The sequence below is a fragment of the Enhydra lutris genome, unplaced genomic scaffold (assembly GCF_002288905.1).
Source record: "Enhydra lutris kenyoni isolate GAN:26980312 unplaced genomic scaffold, ASM228890v2 scaffoldscaffold17, whole genome shotgun sequence".
Taxonomy (NCBI): Eukaryota; Metazoa; Chordata; class Mammalia; order Carnivora; family Mustelidae; genus Enhydra; species Enhydra lutris.
In genome coordinates this window covers 1,942,995-1,964,639 of record NW_019154101.1, presented here as the reverse complement: position 1 = coordinate 1,964,639, position 21,645 = coordinate 1,942,995, and the positions used below count along the sequence as shown (strand labels likewise).

Below are 21,645 nucleotides of genomic sequence, written 5' to 3'. Positions count from 1 at the left end.
GTCAGGAATGAAGAGGTGGCATTTTATGGGTAGAAAACATTATCCCAGGGAACAGGATGACAAAAAAGGTCTCTGGAGGTGGCCAGATCTCAGTCCTTCTCACCAAGGCCCTGTCACTCGCTCCTCTTTTTCTTGGAATCCCCCGTATACCATCTTTGCCTCTGGTTAGATAATCGTTTCAGCCAAGCTCTTGGCAGGATGTCTCCCCACAGAGGTGTACTAACATGGGTCGATTTGTACTAGCATAGTAGAAGTGACCCCCGAGTCTGAGGTTCTTGTTCTGCGCCAGTCACTGTGCTCAGGTGTACGTTTGTGTATGAGAACATCTAATCCTCATGACAAACCAGTGAAGAGATACTATTTACTCTCACAGTGTGCAGAGGAGGCAGGTTCAGGGAGATGAAGAAACTGGATGAAGAAATTTCCAAAGCTGACAGAGCCGGGCTTCAGACTCAGCTGTGATACTGAGGTTGAAGGCCCACAGCTGCTCAAAGGGCCATCACGGGAGCAGGATCAAGGGCAACCTGCAGAAAGGCCACATCCAGGTCCCACCCCAGACTTCCTGAGTTGAATTCTGCATCTTAATAGGGTGTGCAAATGGGTTAACGCACACATTGAAGTTGGAGAAACTACCTTATCGCACTTTCAAAGCCCGTTACCCCATATTCGTGCGCGCAAACCCAGAGCCCCCTCATCATTCAGAATAGCCTAGAAAGCAACCCAAGTGTCCATGAATGGATAATGGGTAAACAAAATGTGGGATATACGTACAATGGGTCATTATTCAGACTTAAGAAAGGAAGGAAATTCTCATGCCTATTACCACAGAGGTAAATTTTTAGGACATTCTGCTAAGTGAAATCAGTTAGCCACATAAGGGCAAATACTGTATGATTCCACTCGCACAAGGGACTTAAAGTACTCGAAGTCATAGAGAGGAAGTACGATAGCAGTGGCCAGGAGCTGGGGGAAAGGGGAAATGGGAAATTGTTGTTTAATAGGTAGTGATTTTCAGGGTTTTTAAAAAATATTTTTATTTATTTAAGAGAGAGAGATAGCGACAGCGACAGCAAGAGAGAGCACAAGCAAGGAGGAGAGGGAGAAGCAGGTTCCCCGCTGAGCAGGGTGCCCAATGCGGGGCTCGATCCCAGGACCCTGAGATCACGACCTGAGCTGAAGGCAGAGGCTCAACTGATTGAGCCACCCAGACACCCTGATTTTCAGTTTTGCAGGGTGAAAAAGTTCTGCAAATGGGTTGCATGGGAATGTGGATCTATTTAAGACTACTGAACTATACACTTAAAAGCAGTTAGGATGGTAAATTGTGTGCACGTTTACCACAAACATGTTTTTAAAAGCTCATTACTACATGTTGCATTTAAAATGGTAGAAGGTCAGCCTTGGGAACTGAGTGGCAGCTTAGGGGAGGATAAGCTGATGAGGGAGGTTGGAGTTCATCTCTCCAATGAGGGGGTCTTTGGCTTTTGGGTTGTACGAAGATATTATATCTCAAAGGCAGATCTAAAGAGGAAAAGTGGGGCCCTTTGGAGTGGCAGTGGGAGTTTCCCAGAAGATGGAGTCTGAACTCCACCAGTACTTTTGGGGGTCACTGGCTTATCCCCTGACCAGCCTCTGCCCCCAGGGCAGATAGAAGGGCTTTGTTAGGGCCACCACAGTGAGGACCAACCTGGCAGAGCGGTAGGGCACAGCTGCGGCCATGAGTGCTAGGAAAGTCTGGAACAGAGGTACAGCTGACCCCACTGCTTCGGCTTTCCCCCCACAGACCTGAGTAACTAGAGCTCTACACTCACCCTGTGGGTTCACAGGACGTGTAAGGGTTTCTCTCCTATTTATCTGAGCCAGCTGCCGCATACAGTCACACAAGGGGAAGCCCACACAGGAGTCTGGGAGGAGAGACACACCATATCTAGCTCCCAAGTCATGAGAGAAGTAATGAAAAAGACGAAGAAAACCAAGGTCGAATGAAAGACACAAAAGCAGGAAAGAGGAAGGATGTATAGAAAGTTAGAAAAGAAAATCCTGAAAGTAAGATCAAGCATCTTATATATAGCATGGTATGAAATGTGAATAAATCCGTGCTCCCCTAATCAAAGTCAGATTTACTCAGGTTGGGTTTAGAAGAAAAAAACTTCAAGCACATGTTGTTTATAAGAGAACCGTTAACACAAAGTACTATGATGTTAAAGGCTAAACAAAGAACAAAGATCAGGCAAACATAAATATAAAAACAGGATTGGGGGGTGTCTGAGTGGCTCAGTCCACTGAGCGCCGGACTCTTCGTTTTGGCTCAGGTCATGATGTCGGTCAGGGTCATGAGATCGAGCTCTGAGTAGGGACTGAGGGCAGAGTCTGCTTGAGGCTCTCTCTCCCTCTCCCTCTATTCCTCCTCTGCTTATGCTCTCTCTAAAGAGAGAGAGAGAGAGAGAGAGAGATAAATACCTTACCAAAACAAACAAACAAACAAACAAACGAACAAAACAAAACCAGGATTGGTCATTGGAATATATGACAAAGAATTAAAATTAAAAAGTACAAAGCAAAGCAAAAAGTGACATTCTATAATGCCAAAAAGTACCAGTGAAGCTCTAATAATAGTGACAGACTGAGTAAAATACCACTTAGATATCTTATCTAAAAATCAGTGGCAAAAGATGCCATTACAGTGGGACAAATAAATAAAAAAAGCAAAAAACTTATGTGCCAGGCCCTGTTCTAAGGCATCTCACAAATATGAATAGGTCTAATTCTCCCAGCAATCGGGAAATCAGTACTATTATCATCACTCTACAGGTGAAGAAGCGGAGACACAGAATTCCATCAGTTTCTCAAAATTTCATAACATGACCTGTCTCTGGGACCCGAGGTGGCCTCAGAAAGGAATAAGTAATTCCTATAAGGAGTAAAGGAGTATTTATCACCCTCTCTCATTAAGCTAATCTCCCATGGACTTCCCAAAGCCCAAACAAAACCACCTGGATAATCTGTCAGCAAAAAGTGAAATGACATCCATGACCCCATCATCTCTATCTGTTTGTGATTGTGACACACACACACACACACACACACACACACCCCTTCTGAAATGTGTTCTAGTCTGATGCTCAAGTTTAAATGAATCCTTTGAGCATGTGCGTCCTGCACATCCTTCAAACCTGTCTTAGAGTCATTGTCGTCAGTTTCAGAGTGGACTTTCAGGCTTAAAGGTGGCCATTTAATTGAGGAGGGAGGCTGGGGGACGTTCCCTTGAGTACCACTGATGTCAGAGTGTGCTAAGTGGTAGACCAGTAGACACACTGACATCCCTTTATGTTCACTCCCTCCCCCACATTTGCAACATTTCCTCAAAGGCCCTAAAAAAAGTTTTTTTTTTAAAGCAATTTCCATCTGTGACATTCCCAGGAAATCAGAAAAATTTGACAAGGAAAAATAGAGCAGACATGGATGTACTCACCAAGGAATGAACAATAGACTCTAAATTCAAGTTCAGTGTAGCTTGGGAAAAATAAATCACAACAATCATGAAGCACAATGTGGTTCTCCTTGGGGATTTCATTTCTTTAGGATTGAGTTGCTTTGCCTGAAATGTAAATATGAGAGTTTAGAGATAGAAGAATTTGTTTATCAAACAGAGGGAGAACAAGGAAACCCCGTTCCGAAGGTCACATGACGAAAGAGGAGGAGAATGGAAGGAACATGACGGTATCAACTGGAGAAAACAGCCTCTGCTCCAGACCCCGGGGCTGAGGAAATGGTCGGGTTGGGAAGGATGGGGGTTGTGGATGGCTGTGTACCGAGGACAAAGGTACCAGATGTTTGGGTACTTTTCCATGTATATAGAGAAGGAGAAAGGGAATAAAAGAGAAAGGAGAAAGATGGGAGGGGACAGAGCAGGAAAAAGAGAAAGACTACTGAGCAAGAAATACTTCAAATGTCGTGATCCAGTACACACAGTAACTGGACAAAAGGACTCAGAATACAATACTTACCTTTGCTACATGCCTCACACTCTGATATTTTCAATTCGATCCTATCTTATCTTACCCTATTTTTCCTTCAAATTCTGATAGCAACCCATTAAAATTGACCTCATGATGCATATTAATGGACTATGACTCATTATTATGAAAAATCCTGGACTTCATCATAAAAATATAAGTTGTGTTTTATAGTCTTATAGTAATATGGTACACAACATAGAATGTTCATATCACGTGTCCCATCTTATGCACTGATTTTTGATAGCTACTTCTGTATAATGCTGGTGATTAAGATGACATTTTTTGGTGACTAGATTGATCATTACTGCATTTAAGAAGTTGAGTATCGGGGCACCTGGGTGGCTCAGTGGGTTAAGCCGCTGCCTTTGGCTCAGGTCATGATACCAGCGTCCTGGGATCGAGTCCCACTTTGGGGTCCTTGCTCAGCAGGGAGCCTGCTTCTCCCTCTGCCTCTGCCTGTGCTCACTCGCTCTCTCTCCCTCTCTCTCTCTCTGACAAATAAATAAATAAAATCTTTTAAAAAAAAAAGTTGAGTATCGGGGGCACCTGGGTGGCTCAGTCGTTAAGCATCTGCCTTTAGCTCAGGTCGTGATCCCAGGGTCCTGGGATGGAGCCCCGCGTCGGGCTCCCTGCTCAGCAGGAAGCCTGGTTCTCCCTCTCCCACCCGCCCTGCTTGTGTTCCCTCTCTTTGCTGTGTCTCTCTCTGTCAAATAAATAAATAAAATCTTTAAAAAAAAAAAAAGTCAAGTATCAGGTTGCATCATTCCAACCCTCGCGTGTCTGGGGACTCAGACAATCTACTTCGTACAGAATTCTTTCCTCGCTGAGTTTTTTTTTTACAGCCATGTTCTTTTGTGAAAAGAGCAGGAAATCAAGAGACAGAAGATACAGATTAAGATCTAAGACCACCATGAACTCCATATTCTTGGGTAAGTCACTTATCTTCACCGAGTTCAATATTCCCCATCTACGAAATGGGGACAGTTCTACCTCCTCTTATTTTCTCACAGACTTTCCTGAGGCTCAAATGATTGAAGACCATGAAGGGCCACAGGGGTGCAAAGCTGCAGTGTTTTCACGCTGGTCATTGGTAGAGTCCAGAGGGCAGCCATCAGGAAGGGCAGGCCTTGGCTCAGGCATTGCAGCGAGTGGCCAGGATAACGCACAGATGGGGGCCGAGACTTACACAGGCCAGGGAGAATTGCATTTCAATCACCGGCTGCTGGCTGCCTCCTTTTCCTCTTCCCCAGTGGAAAAGAGGGGAAGCATAAGGCCCTGGAAAACTGACCCAGTATGCAGATCTGGCAATCAAAATACATTTTTAAAATTCTGCAACTCAATGGCTTTTGGAAAATGCTTTGCAATTTAGGTTACGAGAATAGATGAATCTCAACCAGATGCATCTGCTGTAGGGTTTTTGTTAGAAGGGAACAGGCTTTTGTGGGTATTGAGCGGACCCAGCCTGGTGATAACAACTGCTCCTGGGATGAATTGGATACTTAGGAGGCAATTTAACCTTTTCAGGCCCCACCTTAGTGTGCTCAACTAGCTGCTTCCATCTAGAGGCAGTTAATTGAGGGAATGAGATACAGTAACTGAAGGGTTAATGAGCCTCCCTTGACCTCTGACAGCCAGGGAGGGACCCAGGTGTTAGAGGAACTAGAGCTAACTCTAAATCCTCTCCACCATTTCCCAGTGGTGGCCTTGGGGTCAGAATTAGCAAGGAATTATAATGTCCCCAGATGGCCACATCTAGTCCTTTTGTATAGGCCACTGGCCAATACTGTCCACTGTCCCCATGTTCCCGCAGCTTCCCTAGGGACAGTTTTTGATGAAATTAACACTCGTCTCTCTGTTGACCTATTTAGTGACAACAAACTCACAAGTCAATAGAAATGTAGCACAAGTCAATAGAGATCCCACTATGGGGAAGGGAATGTTCTCTGGATGCAGGAGAAGGAGAATAGGGATTGCTTCCACAGTAATGGTGAGGGGTGAGTTCTCCACTTGTAGAAGAATGTCACCATGTTGATGGAAAGGTGATATTAAAAATACTTGACAACCAGTTTGTTTGGTCATACCACTGGCCTGGCCAATCAGAACAGTGATACCAGCTGAAGATCAGCTCAGCTTTTGGGGTTCCTAGGTTTTGGGAGATATCTGAAGACAAACTTCCCTTACCTATATCAACAATCTTTCATTAACCCTCAGCTCACAGCTGTTCTCATCCATCAGGAGCCGATGGACAGTTAAACTTGGCTAATGGTGAAAAAAAAGATCCCAATTCACCCAATTAAAAGCAGGGAGTAGAACTCCAGATTCAAGACAATATATCTTCAGTAGGGTCCCTTTAATTGTAAATCCTCTCGAAGTTCCTATTCATGCTACATTCCCAGATTAAATGGCAGACAACCTCAGAGAAATGAGAAGCGCAGAGACAAACAGGCAAAGAAAAAAGAAAACGATCTGATGTTGTTCTCAATTTCCTTCTCTTTTTAAATTGTAAATCCTGGATAGTCTCTACTAAAATTCACCAACATGAATGAGCCAGCTGTGTCTTAGAAAAAGCTGGGAACTATGATCTCATGCTCAGTACAAACCCCGGGGTGATGAGCAACTTCCCATCTTCTCTAGCCCTATTTTCCTGTCTGCGAAGTTAGAAGACAGGGAGAGGGAAATCAAGTGTCCTGACGTCATATGCCAGGAATAAGTCCTCAGGATTCCCAGCAGCACCACATTTGTAGGGTGGGGGTTCGGCTTCCTTGAAGACATTCTCTTGCGGAGTGATTACACATCGGGAACCGCCATTGTGAAAATGACCTGAAACAGCCCAGGGAACTGTTCTCCCAGATCTCAGGTACCTTCAGTGCTCCAAATCAACTGCTCTCCTGGAAACCCTTCATCAGCCCTGACCTGCCCAAACTTTATTGGCAAGGAACCGGGGGGTTGGGCAGGGGGGGAGGTGCTGAGTGGTGAAGAGGAGCAAATGAGCTCACATGCCTTTGCAAGGTTAGAAGCATGTTCACACAATGGCCGCGTCTGGAGGTCTGGTGCCCCAATGTCATCATCAAGTTGTGACTTCCAGCTCCATCTAAGTAGGGCAATAGTGGGACTCATTCTGGAAATGACTTATTTCCTAAGCTCTACACAGCTCTGCCTTTTCATGCCCTCTGATATCCTTAGCCCCTCTCGCCTGGGAACTTTGGCCCGGATAGTCTCCTGGCTCCTCCTGGGGAGCAGGAAGGAGAGGCGACAATGTGAATCCACACTTGCTCAGTCTCTGAGCAGGTGCCTCCTCCTGCCTCCAGCCCAGGGCTCTGCTCCCCACTTCAGCCTGGCATGCCGTCCCTCCCCTTAGCATTGCCTGGGGGAAAAAGTTCCCTGGGGTATTTGTGCCTCGCCTCCTCCAGTGGTTCTTAGCCCTGGCTGCACTCCAGAACCATCACCTGGGGAGTTTCTTGTTTTTCTTTTTCCATTTGCTTGGTTGTTGTTTTAAAATCACCCTAGACCCATTGAACTAAAACGTCTGGGGGATGGGAGCCAAAATTCTGTATCTAGCCAAGCTGTTTTGGTGCATAGGGAGGTCTGAGGTCTGCAGATCTGTATCCTCAGCAATCTAATGCAGCAGTCTACATTCCCCTGCATTCTAGTACCTTCCATCACCAGCCTATAGCTCTCTCTACTAAAGAAAGCATATAGAAACAGAAGCTTGAGGGGATTTATTTAGGAAGCAATCAGTCAATGGTGAATGAATGAATGGATTAATGGAAGTGTGGGCTATGAGGTGATCTTCTTAATAACATTTTGTTTGTTTGCTTGTTTGTTTTGAGAGAGAGAGAGAGAGAGAGAGCTCAAGTGAGGAGGGGCAGAGGGAGAACAAAAGAGTATATTAAGCAGGCTCCACACTCTGCACAAAGCCCCACGTGGGGCTCAATCTCAGGACCCTGAGATCATGACCTGAACCAAAATCAAAACACTTAAGAGACTGAGCCCCTCAGGTGCTCCCTACTCAATAGTTTCTGATACAATCCAATAGTGGAGGCTGTTACTTGAGATTGTATTTTATGTCTCATTTAGTATCAAATATGTTGCACACTTAGGCGCTGACAAATACAGAGTGTTTTCTGCAGCCCCCAATTGTGCTCTGCCATCACAAACTGAAACGAGTCATGGTCCTTGCCCCCAAGAAGCTCTCAGTCTCATTGGGAAGGTGCCAAACATAGACTGAAAAACATCAACATAAAAACCACTATGTACTGAGTATGCGCTGTATACTAGGCACAGTGCTCAGTGCAGTCAATGGGTTAACTTGCTTCGCCTGCCTCTCACAATGATCCCGTGATGTAGGTATTTTTATCCTAATTCATAGATGAGAAAACGAGGGCCCAGTGGAATTCACCCAGGACACGCAGCTAGTAAGGAACAGAGCCAGATCCGTCCCCAAGTTGTCTCCCAAGTGAGCCACAGTATGCAAGTGATAAGCATGGCTAGAGCTGAGGACTGGTGGAAAGTGGGGTGAGTTTGGGAGTGCCTAGGGTCTGTGGCCAGACTCTGAAGGATGGGTGATGCTTTCATGTGTAATGACGAAAGGAAAGAGAACCTCAAGCGTAGGACATCAGCATCAGCAGAGGAACAAAAAAAGCCCAAAGGATGAGGTTTAGCAGTCCCCTGTGCGCCTCCTGGGAGTCCCCTGAGCAGCCTGCCCAACCACGGTGACGTAGGCCCAGCCATGGTCCCCAGGAGGGCATTGTTCTCCCAAACAATGACTGGCCCCAAAGAAGGCAGAGTTATTTCTGCTGTGATTTGGAAAGAGAATTTGGTGGCATCAGGGCTTGGGTGATTCCCTCCTTCCTGTAGGAGACTGGAGTGGAAAGAGGATCAACTTCAAAGTGAAACAGGCTTGTGTTCTGATTCGAGCTCCAGCTTTAATGATGGGTGAGACACTTGACCCCACAAAGCCCCAGTCTTCTGGCAGGAATGACAAGGATCTAAGCATTCGCACTGCAGCTTCGCTGTGGACATTGAGGATCATGCCCGTGAAGGACAAAAGAGCCTGGTCATCATTGTAATTTGTTGTGGGCTGAGCTGTGTCCCTCCAAAATTGGTATGCTGAAGTCTAACCCCCAGTACCTCAGAATGTGACCTGATTTGAAGATAGGGTCTTAAAAAAGGTAATTAAGTTAAAATGGGGTCATTACAGTGGGCCCTCATCTTATATGACCATTGACCTTATAAGAAGAGGAGACTAGCACACAGATACAGAGGAAGGTGCATGGGAAGATCCCAGAAGGTGAGGACGATCTACCAGCCCAGGAGGGAGGCCTCTGAAGAGATCACCCCTGCTGACCTGTTCGTCTCCGAGTTTAAGCTCCAGGTCTGTGAGGAAATAAATTTCTGTTGTTTATACCGTCTAGTCTGTGGGACTTGGTTATGGCAGTTCTGGAAATCTAACTAGAATTCAATAAACATGATACTCCCCTATTTTTTATTTAGAAAGGGTGAGCGTGACCTCTGGTCTGCTGCTCAACATTTATTGAGCACTTATTCTGAGTATGTTTTTATGAAAACTGAAAAACTGAATTATTGGTATATCCGGACAGAGCATAAACACACACTGTCCAAAATGGGAGACAAATTAGAGTTCATCTCTATTTTCAGCACTGCCCCCAGCCTCCCACACCCCTTAGTTTTTCAGACGAGGAAGCTGAGGCCTTGCAAGTGCTGTCAGCCTCAAAGTCAGGACTCAGGAGGTCAGCTGAGCATTCTTAAAATTCTAGACAATAATAGTGTCCTAGAGTCAGACAAGCCATTTCTGATACAATTATGAACAGTAATTGTCATCAAAGATGATGCTGAGAAGTACGTAAGTCAGTCCTTGTAATTTATGAGGTGCTTCCTCTGTTCGCCATGACGCTGAGCTCCCTCCAAGGATCACATCATGTAGCCCTCCCCATGATCTTGTGGTACCACTCAATCCTCTCCACTTTTCAGAGGTAGAAATGGAAAGTTAGAAGGAAGAGTAACTCGGGACGCCTGGGTGGCTCAGTTGGTTAAGCAGCTGCCTTTGGCTCAGGTCATGATCCCAGCGTCCTGGGATCGAGTCCCACATCGGGCTCCTTGCTCATCCGGGAGCCTGCTTCTCCCTCTGCCTCAGCCTGCCATTCTGTCTGCCTGTGCTCGCTCTCTCTCCCTCTCTCTCTCTCTCTGACAAATAAATAAATAAAAAAAAATCTTTAAAAAAAAAAAAAAAGAAGGAAGAGTAACTCACCAAGGCCACACAGTTGACACACAGTAGTGACAAAATTATAAGCTAAGCAGTCCATCTCACTAGGTCATTTTTTGGGTTGCAAGGCCTTCCTGGTGGGATGTCAAGAGGAATAAATGGAAAACTTTCTCTGTATGGACACTGGATCAGGCAACTGGAACTACGAGTTCTAGCCTCGCTCTGCCACTAACCAGTTGTGTGATCTGGGGCAGGTCCCTTCATCTTTCAGGGTCTCAACTGCATTATCAGCAAGGACAGAGAGTTGACTGTACCGTGGTATGGGAGTTGGCCTCTGAGGTCCCATTACTGTTCAAAGAGTGTAAAATTTCTCACGTTTATTTCAAAAGCAAGGTAACCTCACTTAGACTTCTGAGCCTAAACATAACTCTCTCTTGGATTTATCCCACCCACCACTGACTTACGATACAGTTCAGGTCTCCACTGCCCCTCACCTGCACCACTGCAATGGCTTCCGTTCTTTCCCTCCATCGTCTACATGGATACAGGATTAATCTTCCAGAAGTGCCCTTCTCACATGTTCCCTGTTCAGCTCCCCAGAAGCAATTGCTTTCGTTGATGCTCAAGGCCTTCCAGGACCTGGATTTTATATTCCAGAGCAGGCACAGTTAATAAGCATTGATCAGATTTTCACCACTGAAGGGGGCTGATTTTTCATAATTGAAAATAGTGTAAGGGATTTCCAGTGTCCTTACATAAGTAGAAATGCAAAAATGGATCTTTGAGAATTAATCCTGGCAGTGGGGAGGGGCAGGTCTTACTGTCAAACTACTTTTCAGTGTTTGGCAAAACCAAAATAATCCTGCCATTTACTTGGTTTGGTAATTTCCAACTTTCTCTGCCTCTAAAGCTCAGGAAAATCGCTGCATATTTGAATTCTATCCTCCTGGCTGAAGGTTCCTTGATCTCTTCAGCTATAAATAGTCTCTACTTCCTCCTAACACCTGCTCTTAATCTAGGCCCTAACCTTCCTCCTTGTATTCTATTTATTGTTCTAAGTATATCATGGAGCAACTCTATTTATTCCCTTACTCATGTATCCTTTTCTGTATTCATTCACTGCACAAACATTGATTAAGCCCTGCTAAGTGCAGGCACCCTGCTAGGTGCAGAGGAAGCAACAGAAAACAAGGGACTGTTCCCTGTCTCTGTGGAGCTAACAGTCTAATGGAAGAGATGAGCATCATTGTAGAAGCAGTGACACAATTCATTGTTTCAATATAACCGTGAAAGTGTGACCAAGGAGAGCAATCCAGAACACTAGTCCATTTTTGAGAACCTATTATGTGCCAGGCACCAAGCTAAGCATTGACTATATTAAATCTTTTTATTCTCACAGCAATTCCAGTGCAAGGGGCTTAGTATGATAGCTAATGAACAGTATGATATGAAATGAACTGTGCCCCAGAATGGTTAAGTATTTTGCCCCAAATCACACAGGTAGTAAGTGGCAGAGTCAGAACGTGAACCAGAGAAAGGTTACTGCAGAGCCCTTTTTAACCACCGTGCTCAAATGTCTAATAAAGCTTGTTAACACAGGGACTTGACCTAGTTCTGGGGATCTGTGGTCAGCATCCTGGAGAAAGTATTTAATGAGGTTGAAATCTGAATTGTGAGTTGGAATTAGCTGAAAACAAAAGAGAGGTCAGAGGGAGAGGAGGATGAGGGTTCCAGGAAGAAGGAAGATCTTGTGCAAAGGCCCTGAGGTAGAAAAATGCATGGCACATTCAAGGAGCTGCGAATGGGCCAGAGTGTCTGGAAAACCAAAAGGAAGCAGGGGATGGTTATGGGAGGGCTTCTGAGGTGAGCAGAACCCAGGGAAGGCAGGGTAATTGCGACCACAAGAGTAGTAAGATTGATTAGGAAGACCATAGAGAGAGTAGAAATGACAGCCTAGGACTGAGGCCCACAGAATTCTAACTACCATAGGCCTTGTCAAAGAAAATGATTGAGCCAAGATGTTTGGGAATGAGAGACCAGAAGGCAGGAAGGAACCAGGACTAGAAGAGGGTCTGGAACCAGGGAGGGTCAGGTTTTAAGAAGCAGAGTGTGGTCAATTACGTCCATTGGTGCTGAAAGGATACAAAGGGGGATATGATTGCCTATTGGATTTGGACACATGATGTCTTCTCAGCAAGGGGGCTCTCCTTGGAGTGAGTGGGGGAGGAAATCATATTGGGGCCAGTTGTACAGTGAGTGGGAGATGAGGGCATAGAGTCAGTGAGTGTATAGACCTTAAGAAATTTGGTTGCAAGGTGGAAGACAGAGTGGAGATTTTTCCCATATGTAACCAGCTTGGCTCTCCCGTCACACACAGTAGTGATGTTATAGTTGTGACTTTCTTTTTAAGAAAGGAGCTAATTGCATTGCACATGAGGACTCTACCAAGGGGAGTCATGCCTCCTACTAACACATGGCCTGCGACTGGCTAACTAGACAAGCTACTGTCCCCTTGGAAAGAAGCCCCTGGTGTGTTTCCCTCTTCCCTGCTTTGCACGTTCTGGTGTACAGACTACATAGTCACATAGCTATTCTTTTAAACATGTACTTCTGATCAAAATAGTAGGCAAGAGACTGAAATTACATATAAACATACACCATTCTACGACTGGAGGATAATTCAAAGCAGATTCCTTTTGATGGTATGTGCAAAATGGTAATACCAAATTTCAGAGGAATCACAAATTTTTCTGGGATTATCGCTCTTGGCTTATCCCATGAGGCACAGGGTACCATCAGTAACCTCTGTCCCGAACTGCAGAAATACAGATTAAAAATCCTCGAGTATAACTTTAAGAGCTGCCCTCGCAGATCTGTATTTCCAACTGCAGAGGCGATAAGACTTATCTTTGCTGACATTATTTAATTAGATGATTCATCCCTCGCACATGCAGAATGAGAAGCTAAATATTTATTTAACACAAACACGAACCACAATGCCAATTAAAGGACTGCCTTGAAACCTTTTTTTCTATTTAATTTTCCCTTGCCTTGAACTAAGGTCCCGCAGCAGCATTGTGTTGGGGCGGCTCAGGACTCTCAGATTACAGAGGAACATTTGTTTGTACACAATGGGGTCAAGTTTTCCAAAACACACTGCACATGTGTGCCGCGTTGATAACCTTTTATACTTCTTCCCTTGTTGTAAATCCCTGGAGGGTTTTAACCTTTAAGCAAGAGATTGCCATCTTGATGAAAACATGAAGTTCCTAACTCGGCTCTTATCTCATCTATCTTGCTACTTTCATTTGCCATGTGGAGGGGTTTCCCTAAGCCCTGGGAAAACAATGCCAGGGGTGCATTCCAGGGGCGAGGGAGGGTAGCCCTGTGGTTGGCTGTTGCGCTGGATAGAGCATCAGAGGGCTTGGGTATGGGTCCAAGCCTTCTAGTTCTGTGGTTCTACCCTTCAGCAAGTTGATGCAAAAGAATACTGGAGTATTACTCATGATAATAATGGACCAATTGGAGCAGTCTCTGGTCACTCTGCAGGAGCAGAGGCTTGGAGGCCATCATTCTGGAGAGTGGGGAGGTCCGTGGGAGGGTCTGAGGGCTGGGTGGCTGAGGTGGATGTTCTGGGCATTCCAGGGGCTCAAGGCAGCCATTTACAACATAACTTAAAATATTCCAACATTTTAAGAATTGGCAGGACCTTAGCTCTCTGTGTCTTCTGCTTTCAGGAACCCCTACTCCCTCTGACTCCTGAGACAAGGCGTTGCTGTCCTTGGCCAGTGATTTCATTTCTCTGAAATTTTCATTTCCCCCTCTAGGGATTCTGTTAGACTTCAAGAATAAAGTATGCGTATGATTCAAGATGAAAAAACTATTATTTTCCCCCCAAAATACAGTACCCTGAGAAATCATGAACATTCCAAGATTTCTCTAATCTGGAAGTGAGATGTTCATCAATGCCATTCTTCACGAGTCCCTGTCCTCCTTGGGTTCTTGGTTTCTGAAGTCACTTAGCGCCTCTTCCTTTGCAGCACCTCCCCCCACCCCACCCCAGTCTCTTATCACTCCAGCTTTTGTTCCCTTCTCTCCTCTGTCCTCCCTTCCCTCCTCCTCCCCATCTGCAACTGCTCCACCATTAGTCCGTCAAAAACTGTCCTGGGTCCTTGGTTCACCCCCCTCGACACCCTCTCTCTTAGGGAGCTTTCCCACTTCTGTAGTCTTAGTTATCAAGTTACGTGAGAATTCCCAAAGCTTTATTTCCACCCTGATCTCTTTGCTACATATCAGGAGGGGCTCCCTAACTGTACTATCCACACCTGGGTCAAAATTCAGTTCACCCAAGACTGAATGTCATTCTTCTCTCCCACTGCTACCTCCTAACCTATCTCTTCCCATTTGCCAATGGCTGGACTCACTCTCCGGGTTCCTGGATGCGCCGTGCCACAGGTAGTGAGCAGGAGAGGAAGCAGCAACTCAACCAGCCACTGAGTCCTGTCCCTGCCTCTGCTGCTGCCTGCTGTCCCCTGGCCACCACCCTGGTTTGGACATGATCACCCCACACCTGGCTGATTGCAGCCATCTCCTGGATGGGCTTCCTCACTCCTTCCTCCACCTGCTCAGTAACCCAACACACCATCAGCAGATGCATTTGCATGGAACACTATTTTCCATAGATTGCTGTCTACCGCATTCAAATTCTTCAAACTTTCTCAAATGACCGAGGAATATTTGGGCTCCTTTACCTGGTGAGCATGATCGCCACAACCTCAACATGAACCCAGCTCTGCCACATTTTTCTTCCACCACACTTGGATACAGAGCAGACAGACCACTCGCAAGCTTTCATTGTGCCTTCTTTTGCAAAAGGCGTCATAAATATTAACCATAAATGTTGGTTGAATGGATTGCTTCTCAAGCCATCCTTGGCCACTGAAATGTCCCATTCCTCCTTTCTGAGCTTTACTCCTTCCAGATCATGCTATTTCCTTAGTAACAGCGACAGTTGCTATCATTTACCAAGCTCTTGCTACATGCCAGGCATTAGACGAAGCACTCTGCGAGCACGTGGCTCATTTAATCCTCAAATCCTATACTGGTGAAACTACCGTGGTCCCCACTTTACAGGTGAAGGAACTGAGGCATGAGTAAATTAAATAACACACCCCAGGTCACACGGTAAAATAGGTAATTCTGTTGCCAGAGTCTGAACTCTTGCTTGATCTCTGGAGCACACTGTTGCTGTTCTCGTCTCCTCCAGAGATGCGTCTTTCTCCAGACTGCTCTGCTAGTCTCTGCCGTGCAGGTCCTTCTGCAGTGCTCTTGTGAGTGTCATAGCACAACATCGTCATTAGGCAGGACTCAGGTCAGACTGTCTGAGCTGCAGTCTCGACCACACTAGTTGCTGCTTTTGCGTGTCTCGGGCAACTGACTTACAACCGCGTGTCCCTTCATCAGTAAGATTGCTACTATAATAGCACTTGCTGTATAGGTTACTGAACAACTAACTAACTGAGTTAACAGTCTTTGTAAAGCACCAAGCAGCATGGCACATAGTAAGTGCTCAGCAAATATTACCAGTTATTATTAAAATTCCCAATGCCTGTGTGTTGCCTCCTGTTATGAGTATGAGCTAACTGGGGCACCTGGGTGGCTCAGTTGGTTAAGAGTCTGCCTTTGGCTCGGATCATGATCCCAGGGTCCTGGGATGGAGCCCTACATCGGGCTCTCTGCTTACCAGGCGAGTCTGAACCTCGGCCTTTCCCCCCAGTTCATGCTCTCTCTCTCTCTCTCTTAAATAAATAAAATCTTAAAAAAACAAACAAACAAACAACCACCAAAAAAAAAAAAAAATGCGTGTATGTTAACTAAAGGAAAGGATTCTCTGCCTCGGTAATTCCCTAGCACTTAGTAAGTCTACCCAGCATAAATGTTTCCTCCAAACTCTGCCTCTGAAGTCTTCACTTAGGGGATGATTTTTAGGAAATAGGCAAGATGTCAGTTATCGAACCTTCAGGACCGGAATCATGCAATGTGAGTTGAAATGCCGAGGGGGTAAATAACTTGTGAATTCATAGTGTATCTACAGCCCATGCAGATATTTTGGTTAACAGGCCTTCCTGCACCATCTACTACGTGCCAAAACTCACAGGCAACGGGGACATGGACCTAAGCTGAGAGAGCCCTTCCCAGAACTCTCTACACGGGACACAAACATGACAGCAAGGACCCACACTAGCTTGAACTATATTGAGAGATGTTGGTGGGGAGGAGAGAGGATTCTAGGGGCACGTTTTATGATTTAAAAACAACCCTGATTTATTGTCTATCCATATGTAGATCAGTCCAGAAAGTGGCGGATCACACAAAGGATAATTAGTATTTCAGTCTTTCTTCTCTTTCTGGGGATTGGGACACTCATGTTAAAGTCACATGGAATAAAATGGATGGCCCCATAATCATTTGGCACTAGACGAGCACATCCTGTTTACCTAGAACATTTAATCTGGGTTTTGAAAAATCTGCAAGGACCAGTCTATTTGCAGTGAAGTCAGGGGTGTGGCATCTCCCTTCTCAGGGAGCTGGAAAACTCTGCATTCTCATGTGTGAGTGTGAGATGGGTCTGCTTCTGTCATAGGAAGCAGCAGCCAGAATCCTAATATGCGTTGCTCACGTGTTCACAGCGTGGGCACTCCCGGCCCCAGCTTTTCCGGCACACGAAGAAGGGTTGCTTCTGTTTCTCCAATTAGCCACTTTATCTCTTACATCTAGCTATATGAGAGAATTACTTCAGAGATTAAAAAATATATACAATGCCCAGAGATTCTGATTTCGTTGTTCCAGGGATGTGCCTAGGCATTTTTCTTTTCTTGTTCATTTCTGGGGTGATACTAATGGACAGCAAGTGTTGGAATCCACAAAAATCTGGCCCAGGCAATAGTTTGATCTACCTACAGAGTTCCAGCAAACCTGGGAGTCCATGCTGCTCCACAGCTGACAGGAGCCAGCCAATCAGTTAATTCTCTATTAAACATGCTTCCTATCCTTATATTACTATCCAAAAATGGGGTTGGAAAGCCAGAGACCTGGGTTTTTTCCTTATCTTGGTGCCCCCAAAAGATCCATTGTGTGATGCTGGGCAAACCACTCGGTTTCTGAACCTTTTATTTTTGTGTTCCATAAAACGAGATAGGACATCTGCTTCCCCTGTGGTGGAGTGAAAGAAGGGGCTGGTCTCTGCTGGAGCTGGTGCCCTGGTGTACAGTGAAGAGGTTAATTGGGTCAGCCAGGCCTGGGAGAGAAATTCCGGCAGACAAATTTAACAGGAGGTTTAAGAAGCACTATAGAATGTCCAAATTTGGCAGGGCCAAATGGCCTTCTTGTTTGGGGTTAGAGAAACCTTGAGAAGGCCAAGAAATTACCAAAAAACAACTGAAAGTATTTTGTAATTACTCTTGGATTTGACAGTGCCTATATGTAACTTCTTTCCAAACCTTCTCTCTCCATGACCCATACCAACTTGTTCATAGTGATTTTTAATTCGTCACTTGTCTCATAACATTGTATGGGGGAAAAAAAATGAAAGGCCCCTTTTTTACAGAAGGCTAGAAGAGGTAGAAAGTGAACTTATCTGTTAAAAAAAAAAGTTATCATCCATTATATAAAAAGGAAATCTCTCCCACCCTATCCTATCTTCCCTGGATGAACCACTTAATCTAAGTAGCTTCTAGTTAGCTACCTAGCTATCCATTCATCCATCTATCTAATTCACTTTCCTCTCTTGTCCTTTCCTCTCCTCTCCTCCCCTCCCCTTCCCTTCCTTTCCTTTCTTTTTCATCTTTCACTTCCAAAACAAGGCTGCCTTTGATGGCCTTCAAGAGAGGGCCAAACCTCCAGTTGGAAAATCTAGAGTTTAATCCATGGGGGAACTATTATTAATATTACTTGATGAGGCCAAAATCAACACAAAAGTAATAATGATAAAAATGAGTAAAACTCTTTCGGACTTGTCTAAGTGCTGAAAGTGCTGTTCGCACCCTCCCTTTGTCATTTTATCTTTGAGTAAGAGAAGGTGCTGTTAAAGACAGGTAAGTGAATCTGACAGTGGGAATTTATTGTACTCTGTGCCCTGGCTTGTCCTGAGAGCTGAGAAGACAGAAATAACTGGGAAGATGCACAACACACTATTGATGGGGTATTTGAGGGGAGGAGAAGAAAAGAGTGGGTACTGGAGACCCTGAGACATTGTTACAGCAGGAATATATTCATGTGCTACTGGTATCATCCGAACATGAAAGACCAAAAACCCGAGCCCTTCATGAAAGGAAAAACTGAGTGCCAGTGAAGTGGCATGGGCTGGCTTTCTACAAAGCATAAGAAAACATGGTTTAAGCAAGCAACACTTCAGAGAGACTCTCCTCCTTCTAGAACGCTCAAGACAAGTCTGCCCATCTCCCAAAGCCAGCACTTTTCTTATCTTCTTTCCTAGCACTGACCGTAAACTCTTCCCCTCCGTCATGGGTGAGAAGGGACTGCTGGACACTTTGGAGATCACCCCTTGTCCCGGTGACTGCCTGGGAGCTGACAGAGTTCACAGTGTAGCCTCTTGCTTTGTCAGCACAACCATAACATGGCTGCCTGGCCATGGACACACTCATGGCAGCGTTCATGAATGCTCTTGTCTATAGTATTTTCTGGCTCAGGGATGGGAAAATTCATTGAACAAAAAAAAACAAAAAACAAAAAAACAAAAACAAAGAAAGGAAAGAAAGAGGAAAAGAAAAGAAAAGAAGGAAAGAAAGTAAGAAAGAAAAGGAAAGAGAAAGAAAGCTCTTTATTATAGAGGAAACCCTTAAAAGACGCCATTTGGTTACGGGATACCCAGTCTTCCTAAACACAGTCTCATCAACTTGGCCAACAGCCTGCAAACGCTCTTGACCAAATATGCTTTACGCAGGCAACATCCATGTCACAGCCACACAGAAGGAAATCAGGCAAAGAGGATCAGAACTGGGCGACGTCTTAAAAGAGGTGTGGAAGTGACTGAGGTGCCCCTGAGGTCTTGCTACAGAGGGAGGTGAACCACAGCAGAAGACATGTTACCTGTCCGCCACCGCAGTCCCCAGGCCGGCTTCTGCTCTGATCAGACGCCTAAAACCATCCAGGTTTCCCCTATGAGGCCATCTGCCCCACGGTCTCCAAGAAAACCTATACCCGGTGAAGGCAAAGCCGAGCAGGATTCATTGTGAGGGCTCAGGCAGGACTGGCAGCTCCGTGCCGAGCTCAGCCTCACCGCTCTCCCGCGCCTCCCCTGCCGTGGTCCTCCGAGCCTCACAGCGCCATCCGTGAGAGGCTCGCTGCTGTTTGAAAAACAAGAAGTGATTTCCTGGTCCTCTTCCCCGGATGGTGTGTGCGATTTCCCTTACGCCCATGGGAAGTCCTTCAGGTCCTTCTTATCTGGAAACCTCTCCACTGAGTGGCCAGACTTGTTTGGCCAATGCCCCTGGTCCTTGCTTTCCTTTCACCAAAGAAAAAATGAGGAAAATGAAACCAAAGCAAACCCCAAATGGGTTAGGGCTAAGGGGGTGGTGTAGGACGCCTTGTTTAGACCTTCCAAAGATGTTCACTAAATTGGATTGTGTTTTCAGAGTGGGAGGAAAACAATGATGAGTCCTTGTCTCTGGCAGTGTCAAGAAGTCAGAAAATTAAAAAAAAAAAAAATCCCCAGCAGAGTATGAGAAGACCTAGAACTGTCATTAATCCTAGCCCTGGGCTTTAGAGAGAGCTGCCCTTCAAATCTGCCACATGAAGGGGATGGCTGGTTCTCTCAGATTTCTGGGAAAACTCTATGGATATTTATGCTTCAAAGGCTGTGATGCTTAAAACATCATCTTAATAACAACACTAATATTTCAAGGTAAGAAGAAACATGGAAAAGGGCCAGTTGGCAGACGGCAATCAGATTGATGGGTTTAAAGATGAATTGTAATCAGAGATTTTTAACTGGAGGTGACCTACCCATCCTCATTTTACATGTCAGGAAACTTGGATCCAAGGAAAAACGGTGATTGCCCCAGGTCAGAACACAGATGAGAAGGAATAGAGTATCATTCACTTGTTCTTACATGTTAGTGTGGGCAATGGTCAGTTTCCTACTCCGGACCCTGGCCCCACGGGGAAGTTGACGAATCTGCCTTGCAAGTAAGGGGTTCAGGTGGGTCTGATGCGGGCAGTCCCCAGACTGTGTTTAGAGAAACCCCTGATACGTCAGAGCAAGGACTCCAGTGTCAGACTAGGGGATTCAAACTGTAGCCCCACGGGTTTCTATTTATGCGGCCTTTTACACATTGCAGCGCTTCCCTGAGACTTGGTTTATTTTGTGTGAGAGTGGATAACAGTCCTGCTCAGTTTACAGGTTCCAGTGCGATCCTGGCAGAGAGGAGGAGCTCGAGAACTCTTTGGGACTCTCTGGGGACCTGGGCTCTAATACTACAAGCTCATACTCTTGTCCTGTTTCACACCACCTCTCTCTCCTTATAGCCCATCTTTCCATTCGGTCAAAGCTCTCACCCTTAGGCATGTTGACAACTGCCAGTGGTACTCAGGCTTGAGATGGAAGTTAAGAATTTTGACAAAAAAGAGGATGACCCTTCACAATGTCATTCGAACTTCTGGGGCTGATTCTCAACCACACTCTCTAGTTCATTCCATGTCCTGGTTAGGACTTGGGTGGACGGTTAGGCAGTCAGGGCCAGGGTCCCCAGCAAGAAAATATAGAGCCAGGACAGCTAAGATCAAACAGCACTGACAACCTGTTTGCAGCTCAGACAGGAGTGCACTAGCATTTTGCTTTGCAGCCTTTGCAGAAATGACTTCTGCAAAATGGCCTAAAATAAGACAGTTAACCACAAGGCATTGGTCAATGTCACGGGCCTGGGGCAGTTAAGACCTAAGCCACCAGCTGTCAGCAAAAAAGACCATCAGCATGTTGACAGGAACCTAACAGTTAAACAGATACGTTACCAAAGCCCTGACTGGCACGACTCAGCACACCCTGATTGCTTAAGACAGTTCTGCAAAAGAGCTCATAAAAACCCATAAACTTAGAAACTCCAGGCGCAACACTCTGGGGCCCCCCTTCCTCTCCAGGAGCTTTGTGCTCTTACTCAATGAACTCTGTTTTGCTGCCCACCACTCTTCGTCTGGTCTGCCTCTTCTTTCTTCACAGCAGCGTGACCAAGAACCATGGGCACTGAAGGCAGAGAAATCCTACCATATTGTCACCGGGAGATGTGGTATTTGCCCACCCTGCTGACTCCCCACTTCCTCCTTGCTGCCTGCCCAAAGTCTGGCTGGGGAACCCACGGAAGGCAGCCTGCTCCCTAGGGTCTGAGGGCA

The 21,645-nt window shown here is 45.6% G+C and overlaps 1 protein-coding gene across 4 annotated transcripts in view; it reads right to left on the bottom strand.

Moving 5' to 3' along the window:
• The window catches only part of LOC111147673 (adhesion G protein-coupled receptor F5), a 68,192-nt gene extending 48,758 nt beyond the window's left edge, over nucleotides 1-19,434 (bottom strand). For all 4 annotated transcript variants that reach the window (XM_022503879.1, XM_022503881.1, XM_022503880.1 and 1 more), the window contains exons 1-2: nucleotides 19,351-19,434; nucleotides 3,473-3,598 (exon numbers count right to left, since the gene is read on the bottom strand). In XM_022503879.1, coding sequence (XP_022359587.1) covers nucleotides 3,473-3,574 — 102 coding nt within the window. In that variant the 5' untranslated portion in view covers nucleotides 3,575-3,598; nucleotides 19,351-19,434. The remainder of the gene's footprint in view (nucleotides 1-3,472; nucleotides 3,599-19,350) is intronic.
• Nucleotides 19,435-21,645: the final 2,211 nt, after the last annotated feature.